At 44.8% G+C, this 15,706-nt stretch overlaps 1 protein-coding gene and 1 long non-coding RNA gene across 3 annotated transcripts in view; one reads left to right on the top strand and one right to left on the bottom strand.

Annotated features, from left to right (window-relative positions):
- Positions 1 to 9,900, bottom strand: part of LOC141057890 (uncharacterized) — a 65,114-nt gene extending 55,214 nt beyond the window's left edge. Inside the window, exon 1 of the long non-coding RNA XR_012222041.1 lies at positions 8,021 to 9,900. This is a non-coding gene — a long non-coding RNA (uncharacterized lncRNA). The remainder of the gene's footprint in view (positions 1 to 8,020) is intronic.
- EPAS1 (endothelial PAS domain protein 1) overlaps positions 1 to 15,706 on the top strand; it is a 135,024-nt gene that overhangs the window by 73,173 nt on the left and 46,145 nt on the right. For both annotated transcript variants that reach the window (XM_073553988.1, XM_073553987.1), the window contains one exon: positions 13,809 to 13,960. In XM_073553988.1, coding sequence (XP_073410089.1) covers positions 13,809 to 13,960 — 152 coding nt within the window. The remainder of the gene's footprint in view (positions 1 to 13,808; positions 13,961 to 15,706) is intronic.

Raw genomic sequence — 15,706 nt, 5'->3', positions numbered from 1 at the left:
CGATTCTCTACTTTCCCCCTCTTTTATACTAACTCCATCCACCTCCCAGCACATCTCGTGTTACGAAGCAGGGTTCCACGAAGGGTGCTCTGCTACCCCCAGCCTGAAGCTGCTAGGCGGACCTACTGAACTATCCTGTGTGTGGGATGCAGGTGTTGGAGTGCGGAAAGGAGTTCCCAACTTACCTAGTTGGTGGGGCACTGCACCTTAGGAGAAGGTGCAGTACCTCTGTGGCGACTGAGCCTCAGGGTGACCACACATGTGCCATGCATGCGGCTGCAAAGTGCGCAGCCTGCCGCCTCTCCTGTGCCTTAGATCTGCTTACTGCATGTGCCATGCATGCGGCTGCACAGTGCGCAGCCTGCTGCCTCTCCTGTGCCTTAGATCTGCTTACTGCATGTGGCTGTAGAGTGCGCAGCCTGTCGCCTCTCCTGTGCCTTAGATCTGCTTACTGCATGTGCCATGCATGCGGCTGCACAGTGCGCAGCCTGCTGCCTCTCCTGTGCCTTAGATCTGCTTACTGCATGTGGCTGCAGAGTGCACAGCCTGCCGCCTCTCCTGTGCCTTAGATCTGCTTACTGCATGTGCCATGCATGCGGCTGCACAGTGCGCAGCCTGCTGCCTCTCCTGTGCCTTAGATCTGCTTACTGCATGTGGCTGCAGAGTGCGCAGCCTGCCGCCTCTCCTGTGCCTTAGATCTGCTTACTGCATGTGCGATGCATGCGGCTGCACAGTGCGCAGCCTGCTGCCTCTCCCGTGCCTTAGATCTGCTTACTGCATGTGGCTGCAGACTGCGCAGCCTGCCGCCTCTCCTGTGCCTTAGATCTGCTTACTGCATGTGCGATGCATGCGGCTGCACAGTGCGCAGCCTGCTGCCTCTCCCGTGCCTTAGATCTGCTTACTGCATGTGGCTGCACAGTGCGCAGCCTGCCGCCTCTCCTGTGCCTTACATCTGCTTACTGCATGTGGCTGCAGAGTGCGCAGCCTGCCGCCTCTCCTGTGCCTTACATCTGCTTACTGCATGTGCCATGCATGTGGCTGCACAGTGCGCAGCCTGCTGCCTCCTGTGCCTTAGATCTGCTTACTGCATGTGGCTGCACAGTGCGCAGCCTGCCGCCTCTCCTGTGCCTTACATCTGCTTACTGCATGTGCCATGCATGTGGCTGCACAGTGCGCAGCCTGCTGCCTCCTGTGCCTTAGATCTGCTTACTGCATGTGGCTGCACAGTGCGCAGCCTGCCGCCTCTCCTGTGCCTTAGATCTGCTTACTGCATGTGGCTGCAGAGTGCGCAGCCTGCCGCCTCTCCTGTGCCTTAGATCTGCTTACTGCATGTGCGATACATGTGGCTGCACAGTGCGCAGCCTGCCGCCTCTCCTGTGCCTTAGATCTGCTTACTGCATGTGGCTGCACTGTGCGCAGCCTGCCACCTCTCCTGTGCCTTACATCTGCTTACTGCATGTGCCATGCATGTGGCTGCACAGTGCGCAGCCTTCTGCCTCTCCTGTGCCTTAGATCTGCTTACTGCATGTGGCTGCACAGTGCGCAGCCTGCTGCCTCCTGTGCCTTAGATCTGCTTACTGCATGTGGCTGCACAGTGCGCAGCCTGCCGCCTCTCCTGTGCCTTAGATCTGCTTACTGCATGTGCGATGCATGTGGCTGCACAGTGTGCAGCCTGCCGCCTCTCCTGTGCCTTAGATCTGCTTACTGCATGTGGCTGCACTGTGCGCAGCCTGCCACCTCTCCTGTGCCTTACATCTGCTTACTGCATGTGCCATGCATGTGGCTGCACAGTGCGCAGCCTGCCGCCTCTCCTGTGCCTTAGATCTGCTTACTGCATGTGGCTGCACTGTGCGCAGCCTGCCACCTCTCCTGTGCCTTACATCTGCTTACTGCATGTGCCATGCATGTGGCTGCACAGTGCGCAGCCTGCCGCCTCTCCTGTGCCTTAGATCTGCTTACTGCATGTGGCTGCACTGTGCGCAGCCTGCCACCTCTCCTGTGCCTTACATCTGCTTACTGCATGTGCCATGCATGTGGCTGCACAGTGCGCAGCCTGCTGCCTCTCCTGTGCCTTAGATCTGCTTACTGCATGTGGCTGCACAGTGCGCAGCCTGCTGCCTCCTGTGCCTTAGATCTGCTTACTGCATGTGGCTGCACAGTGCGCAGCCTGCCGCCTCTCCTGTGCCTTAGATCTGCTTTCTGCATGTGGCTGCAGAGTGCGCAGCCTGCCGCCTCTCCTGTGCCTTAGATCTGCTTACTGCATGTGCGATGCATGTGGCTGCACAGTGTGCAGCCTGCCGCCTCTCCTGTGCCTTAGATCTGCTTACTGCATGTGGCTGCACTGTGCGCAGCCTGCCACCTCTCCTGTGCCTTACATCTGCTTACTGCATGTGCCATGCATGTGGCTGCACTGTGCGCAGCCTGTTGCCTCTCCTGTGCCTTAGATCTGCTTCTGTGATTCTTCTGCTCACAGTTTGATCTTAAGGCTGTGTGCACATGCTGCGGATTATGTGCGGATTCATCCGCGCGGATTTTGTAAAATCCGCAGGTAAAACCGCAGGTCAAAAGACCTGCGGTTTTACCTGCGGATTGCTCTGCGGTTTTGCCCTGCGGTTTTTCATCTCCTTGATAGAGGAGATGGCAAACCGCAAGAGAATCCGCAGAAAGAATTGACATGTCAATTCTTTCTGCGGATTGAAAACCGCAGATAATCCGCGCGGAAAATTCCGCACCATCTGCACTGCGGTTTTTGATTCCCATAGGGAATCATGGTACTGTACACCGCAGCAAAAACTGCTGCGGGTCCGCAGCGGCCAAAACCGCTGCGGAACCGCAGCAAAATCCGCAGCGTGTGCACACAGCCTAACTGTACAGCTTTTGATAGGATAGCTACCACTTGCAGAAAGGGAATGTCTTTCCTAAAAAAGATGATAGACGTACGCCGGATTATTCTCTTCTAAAAGGCTACAGTCAGGTAGAATCTAATGTGCCCACACTTGGCTTGTTGGAGGCCATTGAGAGAATGTTCCATAAATATTTAGTCAGATGCTTCCACTAGTAGATTAAATATCTTTCTGCCAATGTTAGACAATTGCATGTGATTTATGTCTGTTTGCTCTCATACAATGTTTTGTATCCACCCAATATTCTCAATTCTATTTCCGTTAGTACTTTTTTATATTCTGTGTCAAATAGGATACAAAGAAATATACAAAGACTTGTTGACTGTTCAAAGAAAGGAACAAAAGAGAATGAGCATTACGATTTATCAAAAACTCGTGAGTAAAATGGTTCTCGGACTAGAGAGGATAATGGCCATTGGCCAACTGGTTGAACTCTATGACATGTAATTCATTGCCAGACCAACCGGTGGTGAATCATCTATTGTGCTTGTTGCATTTTCTTTAGTGTTTTCCACTAAAATATTTTCAAAGAAATTTCAACAGGATTGAGTTTATTTGCAAAAAATATGTTGCAATCCTAGGAAACCCAATAAAAACACCCCTAAGAAGTTTTTTTCTTAAGTTGTCTTCCACTGTCAAGGTCTGGATACTCATGATGAGAGCATTATACTGCCTCTGTACAAATCTCTGGTTAGACCGCACATGGAGTACTGTGTACAGTTTTGGGCACTGGTGCTCAGGAAGGATATAATGGAACTAGAGCGGTTACAAAGGAGGGCAACAAAATTAATAAAAGGGATGGGGGAACTACAATACCCAGAGAGATTAGCAAAATTAGGATTATTTAGTCTAGAAAAAAGACGACTGAGGAGCGATCTAATAACCATGTATAAGTATATAAGGGGACAATACAAATATCTCTCCGAGGATCTGTTTATACCAAGGAAGGTGACGGTCACAAGGGGGCATTATCTGCGTCTGGAGGAGAAAAGGTTTTTCCACCAACACAGAAGAGGATTCTTTACTGTTAGGGCAGTGAGAATCTGGAATTCCCTGCCTGAGGAGGTGGTGATGGCGAACTCAGTCGAAGGGTTCAAGAGAGGCCTGGATGTCTTCCTGGAGCATAACAATATTGTATCTTACAGTTATTGTTAGGTTCTTTAGAAGGACGTAGATCTGGGGATTTATTCTGACAGAATTTTATAGGCTGAACTGGATGGACTAATGTCTTTTTTTCGGCCTTACTAACTATGTTACTATGTAAGTATTCTATTCATCTTCAGAGGAAGTTGGCTGATGTCCAATGTATCCACCTTTACAGCTCCAGCATGGGTTGTCAGTCCACTTTCCTCAATTTTGCAAGCTTGTAGGGAGCTCCTTTAGGTTGCAACAAAAAGTGTATTTTTTTCTAGAGGACCTGATAGGTTTGCGCATTCCATAGACATCTGTGAGAACGGTGTAATACCTCATTTCACCTGTGTTGGCACTGTAGCTGAAATGAATGTTTATACACTGTTCCAGCTCAGATAAGGATATGTGCAGACGTTGCGTTTTTATCACAGTTTTTCCAAATGAGCTGAATAATTTCCTAGTGGCAGCAAATTGTATGAGATTCCTGAAGTCTCATGCACACGTTGCTTATTTTTTCCTTGCAGATTTGCAACAGATTCAAATCAGAAGCATCTCAATTCTTTTAGCATTTTTGCAGCAGATTAGTAATTAGTGGGGGAAAATACGCAACAAAAACTCATGTTAAAACACGAGAATTTAATGCAACGTTTTTCCTGCCAAGAGATTCCGAAATCTGCAACAAATACTTAACATGTTCGCATACCCTTATAGATGATCGCTGTGGAAAACCTGTTGAAAAATTGATTGTCCATAGCTGTTGTCCCCCTTAAAGCACCACGCTACCTTTTTTTTAATTTAACCCCTGGAGTGGTGTCAATGTTCTAAGTTCCTTGCCCCAGTATTATACTTACCAGCCACCGTCTTAATATTTTATCAGCGCCGCTTCGGTCGTCTTCTGCATATTGTCATCTGTCGGACCGCTCCAGTGTTTGTGGTGCAAGATGGAAGTCAATTCTCAACATAAGTCTGTGAGAGCCAGAACGAGGCGCTCACAGACTTACATTGAAAATTTGTGAACATTACCTCCAACTTCTGATCAGTCAGAAGTTGCGGTGACAAGTTTGCGGCGCAGGACCGGAGGAGCGCCTGGAAGAGCTGACAACAGCGGGTAGTGAGTACTCGCATACTTTTTTATTTTGCTAAATATTAAAAAAAAGTTATTCCTTAAAGGGTTTGTCCAGTATTACAAAAACAAGGCTGAGTACTTCCTAAATTAGTGCCACATATGTCCGTATTTCAGCCCAGACCCATTTTCTTAATTGAGCTAAGCTGTAATACCAGACCCAATCCATGGACATTTGTGGAGCTGTTTAGGAAGAGAGCAGCCTTGTTTTTGTAATTCTTGACAACTCTTTAAAGTTGGAGACTTTTTTTCCACCACTTCACGTGATTTCAACATATTTTCAGAAAATAAAAAAAATAGCGAAATCACTTTGGTTGCACATTTTTTTGCACGAATTGAAGAAGTTATATACATGAACATTGAGATAAAGCAGGGTTTGGGTTCCTCATTGTCCAGTTGTAGTGGTGTCATGAACGCTGTTTACAAAGATCTTCTCGACTAAATTTCACCATTACCACGAGATCATTTATGACAAAATGAGGAACAGAGAAAATGAAGAATTATACCTTATCCCAGTGTCCGAGGGTTGCTCTACCAGACAACTGGCCAGATGCAATGAAGATGCCTCATCAATGGGATCATTTTTCACTGTCTAAGAAGGTGGCAATTGGTCCTACCATGGTCAAATTAGCAAATGATTTTGTTACTTTTGATTTTGCTTATGATTGGGTTAGGGAAAAAAATATCGGCTCTAAAATAAGTCATTATGGGGCTTAGAATGGGACCTCCAATATCAGGACATAGAAGACATTTAATATTTTTGCATTTACTCTGTCCTCTTGGCCTTCTGGAGTTCTGCCTCTAATTTTTTGACTTTTGCCTCCCGTCATACACAACTAACTGCAGGTCACCACCAAGTTGTTCCCATTTATATGAATACTATCCTTAGCATTCACAAATTTGAGGGTCCTTCTAATAAAACGACTGCTAAATTAGAGATTGTTCTATGCATTTGGTTGGAAAGAGAGTGTAAGCTTTCACCACTAAGGGGGGCACCACTAAGCTCCGATTAACTAGGCTCTCAGAGCTTGCATCGTTGAGCCCACGTTTGGTTGTTGACCCAAGACATCTTGCTGATGGGGGACCCACCGATGTGTCATCTATCTCCACCATTCACTGGCTTTTGAAGCCAGAGCTGTCAATCAAAGAGAGGGGTGGACATTGATGGAAAACAAGCAGGTAGGAAGGTGTATGTATATAAAGATGCACCGAGTGCCTGTACTTGGTTTCACCAGTCGTTCTGTGCTGAAAAAGTCCGAAATTCTTATACAATCACTTTTTTATGTAAATGGAACAGGTGATTATAGATGGCGTACAGGCACATGATTGGCAGGCACTGAATGTCAGACATTGTGGCTCCATATTAATGTAAGAAAGGCAGTTACAGTAATGTGGTGAACCTCTAACATCTCGATAGCAGAATCAGGGATTATGCAATAAATGTTCTGTTCCTCATTCTACGCGGATGATGATGTGATATCTACTGGAGAAACTTCTGTAAAGAGGAATCATGTAAACATTGTATCTTGATATATGATCATACACCGATCATCTGATGAGCATTATGACAGCCCTTCTATTGGGTTGGAACCCACCTGATTGTATTATATTTTTCCCCCAAAGAGAAGCAGTTCTACAAGTGTCTGGCAGCTGATTATTTCTTTTCCTCTATGGAAAAAAAAACCTGTCCAATCAAACTGAATGTCCTTGTTATGGCCATCACTTAGTAGCCTACAGAAGATCTTACAATGAGCTCAAACTCTGATACTATAATGTATCTCTACAGCCAAAATCAGGACATCAAAATGGTCAAGAACATCCTCATTGGGTGGATTTGCATAGACCCCATTCCTTTTTTATTCCAGTCCAAGCAAAATTGGAACTATTTGCAATTTTAAATAAAAAAGCTTGAAGGTTCAGCAGAAGAGATCCACTACGGAGCTGATTTTGAGCTGATCACTTGCCCACTATGGTCTATTTCTAGAGTTGAGCAAAACGATTTGCAGGACCCTTGTCCAGAGTCTACACTGTTACTCCATGGAGGCCAGACCAGGGTCTTGCCTACTTCTTCGATTGGCACTCAAGTGCCACCGGAAGAGTATAGGGTCATAGTCCGCCTGTTATGGAGTGCTGAGGGTGCTGGACCTGGGTCTTGTGAAACATTTTACTCAACTATTTCTTATAGGATGATTCACAAATAACCTATTGGACTTTTTGGATGATGTGCTGTGCGTACATGTGGATGTGCCCATGGTGTATATGTACAAGGTGAATTCTCATAATTCTTTCATCAAATGACCCAAGGATCCCTGTCTGCCAGTGACCACTTACCACCATTTCTGTGACCATGGATCGAGCTACTCAAATTTTGACACCGATTGTAGAAATAAAAAAAAGACAGTTCCTTGTTTCTAATCTGTCAAAGTTTCTCATATCATAAGTGATTTTCTAATCCGTATTGACCGGAGGGAAATTTCTGCGTTTCACATGTGAAGTGGAATCCTCTCATCAGGAGGCCTAAGCGTCCCTCACACTTGCCACTTCCGGTGACCATGTAAGGAGTGGCTCTAACTTTGACACTGTTTGTAGAAATAGTAAAAGACAGTTCCTTGTTTCTAATCCTAGAAAAGTCTTTTATATCAAAAGTGATTGAATAATACAGAGAATTGGTTATTGTTTTAGAAAAGTCTGTTAGGGTCATTGATAACGAGGACACATGATGAGTGTTTATTAGCACCGTAACATCTACGAATAGAGGTCACTGGACGTTACAAGAACGGTTCATGTCGGACACTTCATCAAACAGATCGTAACATACAAGAGATGAACAAAAACTGAAAAATACGCAGTAAAAAATACTCACCGAGCCTATGTGATTTTCTCCTGGCCTAGGCATTGAATATCACGTCCTTTCCTCCTTCTCCGAGCTTCGCGCTTTATTTCAGCCTGCCAATAAATTCCCACTGACATGGGCAAGTGCCCCGGGCGCTCCCTCCGCTGTTCAGATCTGTATTGAAGCTTTGCTCTTTAGGCCTTGCTCCACATTGCTCTCGCGTTTCTCCTCTCTTGAACTTGTCGCAGTGCCAGCTGTGCTGTTGCTTATGCGCTAGATGGCGATGTTTTTTGTGCACAGTAACAGGCAGTTATATGATTTCTGTATCCCTTTATTATATAAGCAGGGTATAGCAGTATTATGTGGACTGTTATGTGCATGAAGATTGTTGTTTTATTCCTCCCCACTTAAACTTGTGCCGAGACTTCTACTATGCTAATCATTAAAGGTGACTGCAATTTGCTCTGTAAAACACTGTTAGGCCATGTGCACACGATGCAGATTTGCAGCGTTTCCGCAGCGGATTTTACCGCGCAGAAACGTTGCATATCCGCATTGTGATGTACAGTACCTTTAAAATGAATTAAAAAAAAAAAACGCTGTGCAGACGCTGCGGATTTTTCCGCGCGGTTTTCCTGCGGTACAAAATCCGCAGCATGTTACTTCTTTTGTGCGGTTTTCTATCTCCCCTGTCACCAAATCCGCAGGGGGAAGACCGCAATGGAAAACCGCACAAAAACCGCATGAAAACCGCGTGAAAAATGGAAGAAATCCGCAGGAAAAATGCAGGTCATTTGACCTGCGGTTTTCTTCCATTCTGCACGGAAAAATCCGCAGGGCTCAAAACTCCGTCTGCACTCAGCCTTAAGCGTTCGCTGTTTAGCAGCACTATTATATAGGCACTGTAAATCAGTATCTTTTGGTCTGTTATGGATTTGTGGCTTTTTTATACGTCCCCTCTTGAATATGTGCCACAGGGCCGGCTATGCTGTTGCTTAGACACTAGATGGCGCTATCATTTGTGCGCTGTATGGCGCTGCTATTTGTGAACTGTATAGAACTATTTATTTATTTTACTCTCTTATATAACGCCATTAATTCTACAGATGTTATCGGCACTGTCCTCATTGGAGCTCACAATCTAGATCAATTATAGAGCTATTATTCAGGCACTATTTTTTTATGTTTTTATTTTACTCACTTATATAGCGCCATTAATTCCACAGCGCTTTACAGACATTATCACCAATGTCCCCATTGGGGCTCACAATCTAATTCCCTATCCGTATCGATTTGTCAGCCGCAACACATGCAGGGATTGACTAACAAACAGGCAATCCCTGCATGTGTTGTGTCTGTCGACCAGCCGTGAGTCATGCACCCGCGGCATCTCGGACATATTTTTCGAGCCCGTCGAAGACACTCGGTTAGCACATGAGCATGCTCAGATAACACCTTATCCAAACAGGTTCGCTCATCACTTATCCGCATATATTTATTTATTTTAATTTTACCTGTCAGCGCAAGTCTAAATTTTCAGTTATCTTAGCCACATATATTTTTTTATTTTAATTTTACCTGTCAGGGTAGGTCTAAGTTTTCAGTTGTTTTTTTTTTTAAATGTATACCCATGTTCCATTAAAGGAAATAAGGACACATTTATGGAGGGTTGGCGGAGCCGAGTACAACCCTCATCCTGACGTTGAGGATTAATAAAAGCTTGTTAGTCCAGATATATTTTTAGCACAGGCAGCATGTAAGTCTCCGTGCGGCATACGAGAGATCTGTCGCTGCTATCATTTCTTGCGTGAGTGATTTACATTGTGTTTATTAATGAAGCAATCTAATTATCCCTCTGTTTCCTTAAGACACCTTATAATACGTAGCTATCCAGTGATGGCCACCCATCGTTACATAATGAACTATGTGTCATCTCTGCTTCTAAGGCCGGGATCACACATGCGAGGAATACGGTCGAGTCTCGCATGTTAATACCCGGCACTCAGGAGCGGAGCGTGCGGCTCCATGTATTGCTATGCGGCCGTACGCTCCGATACGAGTGCCGGCGGCAGTGCCCCAGGTATTAACATGCGAGACTCGGCCGTATTCCTCGCATGTGTGATCCTGTCCTCAGAATCAGGACTTAGTAGAAGTCATCCTTGCTGAAATTCCTGGTGGTTTCGCCTGATGGCTTTTGCTCAGCTACGTATTCCCTGCAAACTTACTTCCTCGGCCAGGATGGGATTGGACCTTGTCATACATCTTTCTCATACCTCTGGCTAATATACAGTAATACTTTCTAGTTTCTATCCACTGCATTCTGTTTGTTTCCTATAATTCTAGGGCAGATGACTGCGGGATCAGACTACATGGGGTTCGTTTTGTAGTCTGTAACCGTGGAAGCACATGGGTCTGCATAAGAGGTGTAGGCACAAAATCGTCGAAAATGAGTTGCTCCATATTTTGTTTTATATAAACTGGGGCATAAACATATATTTTTAGGTGGCACTCCTATCTCATAAAGTTAATGGGATAACTGAGCGATATGTCATCACTTGATCAATGAGAGAATCCAATGTCTTGAACTCCTCCAGTATTAATAAGGCTAAGCTCACACAGAGCGTTTATGCTGCTGTTTTTTTTTATGCTTTTGTTAATTTTCAGCTGCATTTTACAGTACTGTTAAAACCTATGAGATTTCAGAAATCTCACGCACACACATTGTTTTTTTTTGGCATCAGGATTTTGTGCTTTGCATGTTTTTTTGGACATAGAGCATGTCACTTCTTTTAGCGTTTTTTTGGCGTTTTTCACTCATTGACTTTAATGGGTGGTGAAAAAACACTGAAAAAAATGCAGGTATCAGGTTTTGCTGCTAAAGCCTGAGTCTGTGGAATAGGTTTTTTTTTAAGCACTAAACTTTATCAGCACGCACAAGAGACAAATCTAGGAATCCAAAAAACATGCAAGAAAATCCAAGGAAAACCTGCTTTTTTTTCTGCAGTTTCTTTCCTGCCAAGAGATCAGGTTTTGCTGCAGAAGAAAAAAAACGCTCAAAAAACATCTAATATGAACTTGCCCTAAGAGTGGAAGCAATGTTGATTTGGCACTGCAATTTGTTTTACAGTATGTGCCCGGCCAATTGCTGTGCAGGGAACGTGCAGCACAGCTTTATTTAAAGGGATTGTTCACTTTCAGAAAATGTTAAGCCCTGGCTGCCATTCATTAAAGCGGTAACAAACTGTTCTGTAATCACCTTCCCTGGGTCCACCAATGTGTCTCCGCTCCTATTCCTCATGTCTGTCATGGGCTACGGACCTGACATCACATTGATCAGTGCGCTCAGCACATGCCGCTGCAGACAGAGTGCCAATTTCAGAGCCGCGGAGCTCACTGATTGGCTGCCACGCTGTTATTGGGGCATCAGCACAGCAGCCAATGCCATTCACCGGGAACAGTGGCGGAGACTTGCAGGTGGATCCAGGGAAGCTGAATACAGTGCTTTTTTTAATTTTTTTAACAAATTGCTTCTGGGGCCAAATATTATTTAAAAATATGACTAACCCCATTTTTATGTGCAGTTGTCTGCTCAGCCAGTTGGCAGGGAGCGCTGCTCTGCAGTGAAATACTGGTCTGCAGCTCCTTCATTCTAAGGATCCCAGAACTCGGATCTCCACCAATTGTAAACCAAAGGCCTATCTTAGCGATATGCCGCTGGAGAATGGGAGAATGGGAATACACCTTTTAAAGAGCCTGTCAGCTCAAAATGTCTGTTCAAACCAAACTCAGGTGCTCAGTGCACCTTTTTATGGCTAAGTTCAGTGCACCTTTCCATCTACTTGTGTATGTCTCTGCCTTCCTCTTCCTTGATTCACAGCTTTGGAGCCAGAGAAGGAGCGAGTTAGATAAAAAAAAAGAAATAGTAGATGGTTATTGTGCACTGAACTTCTTGGTCACTGAGGGTGCACTGAGCGCCTGCGCTTTGTTTGAACAGTCGTTTTGTGCCGACGGGTTCAATTTCAAAGAAAAAATTATGGAAAGCTTGATGTTTTGTGGGTGTCTTTTGGGTAAATTAAGGATCAGCAAGCACCAATCCTCACCCCACTACATGTCCTTGTTGGCAGCTCCTACTACAGAACTTGGTGTACTCTGGGAAGCAGGATGCAGATCGCCTCTATGGAGGTCATGGTGGTGACCCCAGCTGAGTAGCGCTGTCATTTTCTTCTGGAAACAGTAAACGTCCTTGAAGTTTTGTAACAGCAATTAATAATAATCCCCTGAGAGTGGAAAAGGTCACATTCATAACCGAGACTATAAATCTCCCAGCATAGTGTCCAGTTAAAGAGACAGATCAGCTGTAACCATTCACATGTCCGTTCGGCCATTTGCCTCCATACAGTCTTTTCTTTAGGGGTTAAAATAAAGCTTTCAAGATGGCGCATGAAAGTCAACTTCATCCAGATGCTAAAGAGACAATTAGATCCGTCCCCCGCCCTTCTTGAGCCATACTTTTCCACTAAATAGACATTTTTAAGAAATTCAAGTGGATTTCCATCCAAGGTCCATATTAGTAAATCAGGAGTTAGCGCGTAAATCGATCCCCTCCGCTCTAAAAGGTTTGTCCAGGCTTGGGGTTCAGGTCTGCAATCACTCCATGTGACTGCAGACTTGTGATTCCTCTCGGCGCACGCACTGCACACTGTCAGGATTCTCCGGTGCCGGTAGCTAGCTAGCATGTGAACGCAATTATGTGATTTGCATACATGCAGGCACATGCCGACTTGACATACAATTCATTTATATTGAGCAAGGCCAGAAATGTCTAGTTGGAATGTGGCCAGAAGTGTGCAAATCGCAGGGTGCATATTTAATTTTAATTTTTTTTTGTGGACAAAAAAAACCGATATTCTTTGGAATGGGTATGTGATCTATCCATAAAAATAATGGATGGCACATATACCAAGAAAACTGACGTGTGAAAGAATCCTTACCAATTTTCCAAGTTTCCTTGCCAACTTTCCCAAAATTTCTGAGAGGTTCTCTGGAAAATGTCTGGATTTCTTGAAGAGTTGGCCAAGCTACGCTGGAGTGCTTCATCAATAAACTGTCTCCTGGCATCCATTTACACATATAAGGGGGGAAGGGGCATGGTCTGTCTATAGGGTCGGGCTATAGGAAATATTTGGAAACGCAATTCCTGATACTTTCCCAAGAGCATTTTAAAAATAATGAAACTGTCTGGCACCACATGACTATGAATGGGCCACAAGACCCCCTGACCACCATTGTTGTCCCCTGGATGTGAGATCTCGTGGAAAAAAGGGGGTTAGGGAACCCCCTTTCTACTTATGAATGGAAGTTATCAGAGATGGGACCACGAACAGAAGAAAATTGATAACATACCCATTGGATGCGCCGTAGACATGTTTTCTGCTTTAAAAAATAGAAGTGGAAATCCGCTTTACCACCCACCCTATAACATAACACCCTATAGTATTGGGATCTTCTTAGTTAATAAATATTATGTGAGGGAATTGAATAACGAGCAATTTCCTAATATGTTATTATGGCAGACACTCCGTTTCCAACCCGCGGGAGTCTAATTATAACCTTGGATGAAGCTTTTTCAGAATTGTCAGAGTGGATTATTGTCATGTTGATTATTATTGGATGCCATTGTACTTTTGTTGTGCCTGGGATCTTCATTTATTTTATATTTGATTGAACCTATGATCTGAATTATAAAAAGTGTGTTGTGTTTTATGTTAAGCTCCCATTACTCACTACTATTTGTGTTTTTTTTGGTATTTTTTTGCAGTGTGTGCAGAAGGTGACCTGGACACCGACTCCGAAAACCAGATAGACAGTTTGTATCTTAAAGCCCTGGAAGGATTCGTTGCTGTTGTGACTCAAGATGGGGACATGGTTTTCCTGTCTGAAAACATCAACAAGTACATGGGTCTAACACAGGTGAGGTGTTGGCAACAGGCAATGCATTCACAATCTCACATTTCGCATTGCGTTATAATCCACTTGTGTGGAGAGTTTGTTGAAGGGAATCTGCCTCCCAAGTTTTTGCAGCCTCATCTGAAAGCAGCATACTGAATGGGCAGAGATCCTGATTCCAGTGATGTGTCACTTACTGGGCTTTTTACTCTTGTTTTGATAAAAATTTGTATCTTTGAATGCTGAGCTATGTATAACCCCGCCCACACCACTGATTGGCAGCTTTGTGTACACTTCCAATCAGTGGTGGGGGCGGGGTTATACAGAGCTCATGAATATGGAGGACTACCTGGCAGCAGGTTTACTAGTCCTCTAGCGATAATCTCCTGGTGGTAAAACTGGTAAGTGACATATCCCTGGTATCAGGGTCTCAGTCTCTTCATTATGCTGCTGTCAGTTTAGGGAGGAGCAAAAACCTCATGAGATATTCTCTTTAAAGACTTTTTATTCCAAAATTATGGAATTTTTAAGGTTCAGTATGTGAAATCTCTGTGATATAGTCTGGCGTCCCAGTCACCTATTTCAAATTAGAAGTCCCTCCAGAATAAAAAAGAAAAAAAAACTTTCACTAGTGCCACTCAGTAAATGTCTGACCTTTTAAAGAGCCGTGAAACATGGCTAGGGATATCGGCGAGACAACAAGCAACCATGCGTAGACACAGCTATGGTACAGTTCTTGCTTCTCATGTACGGTACTGGTTGACTTGGTGAGACATCTATATTAATTTTTTACTCTGGGCCTAAGCACTAACAGGCAGGTAGTCATTGACTACCTAACTTTTCAGGTCTCTGTCGGCACTGAGTGGCAACTGACTGCTCCTGCCGGGAATTTATTTTATTTATTTTACTCATTTATATAGCGCCATTAATTCCACAGCGCTTTGCATACATTATCGGCACCATCTTCGATGGAGCTCACAATCTAAATTCCCTGTCAGTATGTCAGGAATGTGGGAGGAAACTGGAGAACCCGTGACTTCCGCAGTCGGCAGAGCAGCAGCTTCTCTTCCATGCTGTTCAGAAGATGGAGCTTGGCTGCAGATGTAATGCTGATTGTCAGCTGACTCACTGCTGCCTTACTGGAGCCGGCTATCAATCAGCATGACGTTGACGGTGTCATGACGTTGACGGTGTCATGACGTTGGCAGTCACACGACATCCATAGAGCAGCCTAGAAGAAGAGCTGCTCTGTTGATGACCTCTCTGTGCCACGCCGACCTAGTTAGCAGCTACCTACTTAATCATTTTTTTTATTATGAGCCAAAAAACTAATAAGTCCTGGATAACCCCTTTAAAGAGCCTTAAAAGATGTCTAAGGATATTATCACCCAAACCAGAAATCTGTAGATAGCACTTCTGAGAGAGATTCGTTTGCAAAGACAACAGCTACAATCACTTTGTAGGTTCTCCTTGTGTTTGCCTGCTTTTCCTCCGGGTACTCTGGTTTCCTCCCACACTTTTCCATTCTTTTCTTTTTTCTGGACTAGAGGTAGCTTGTAAACTTTTTCCCAGGTACCAATGTCTATAAGACTCCTCACACCATCTACATCTCCCAAGTGCCATGGACAGCAAGTGGACAAGCAGGACATGTGAGACGTGCGGGGGAGAGGGGAGGACGACGGCCGTTTCATGATAACTCGCTTCCACGGGTCCAGGTCCGTGGAAGTGAGTTATCGCGAAACGGCCATCGTCCTCCCCCGCACGTCTCTC

Source organism: Dendrobates tinctorius, unplaced genomic scaffold (assembly GCF_039654945.1).
Source record: "Dendrobates tinctorius isolate UK_male_01 unplaced genomic scaffold, ASM3965494v1 ptg000205l, whole genome shotgun sequence".
Classification (NCBI taxonomy): domain Eukaryota; kingdom Metazoa; phylum Chordata; class Amphibia; order Anura; family Dendrobatidae; genus Dendrobates; species Dendrobates tinctorius.
Note: the sequence above shows the minus strand (reverse complement) of the source record. Positions and strands in the feature narration are given on the sequence as shown.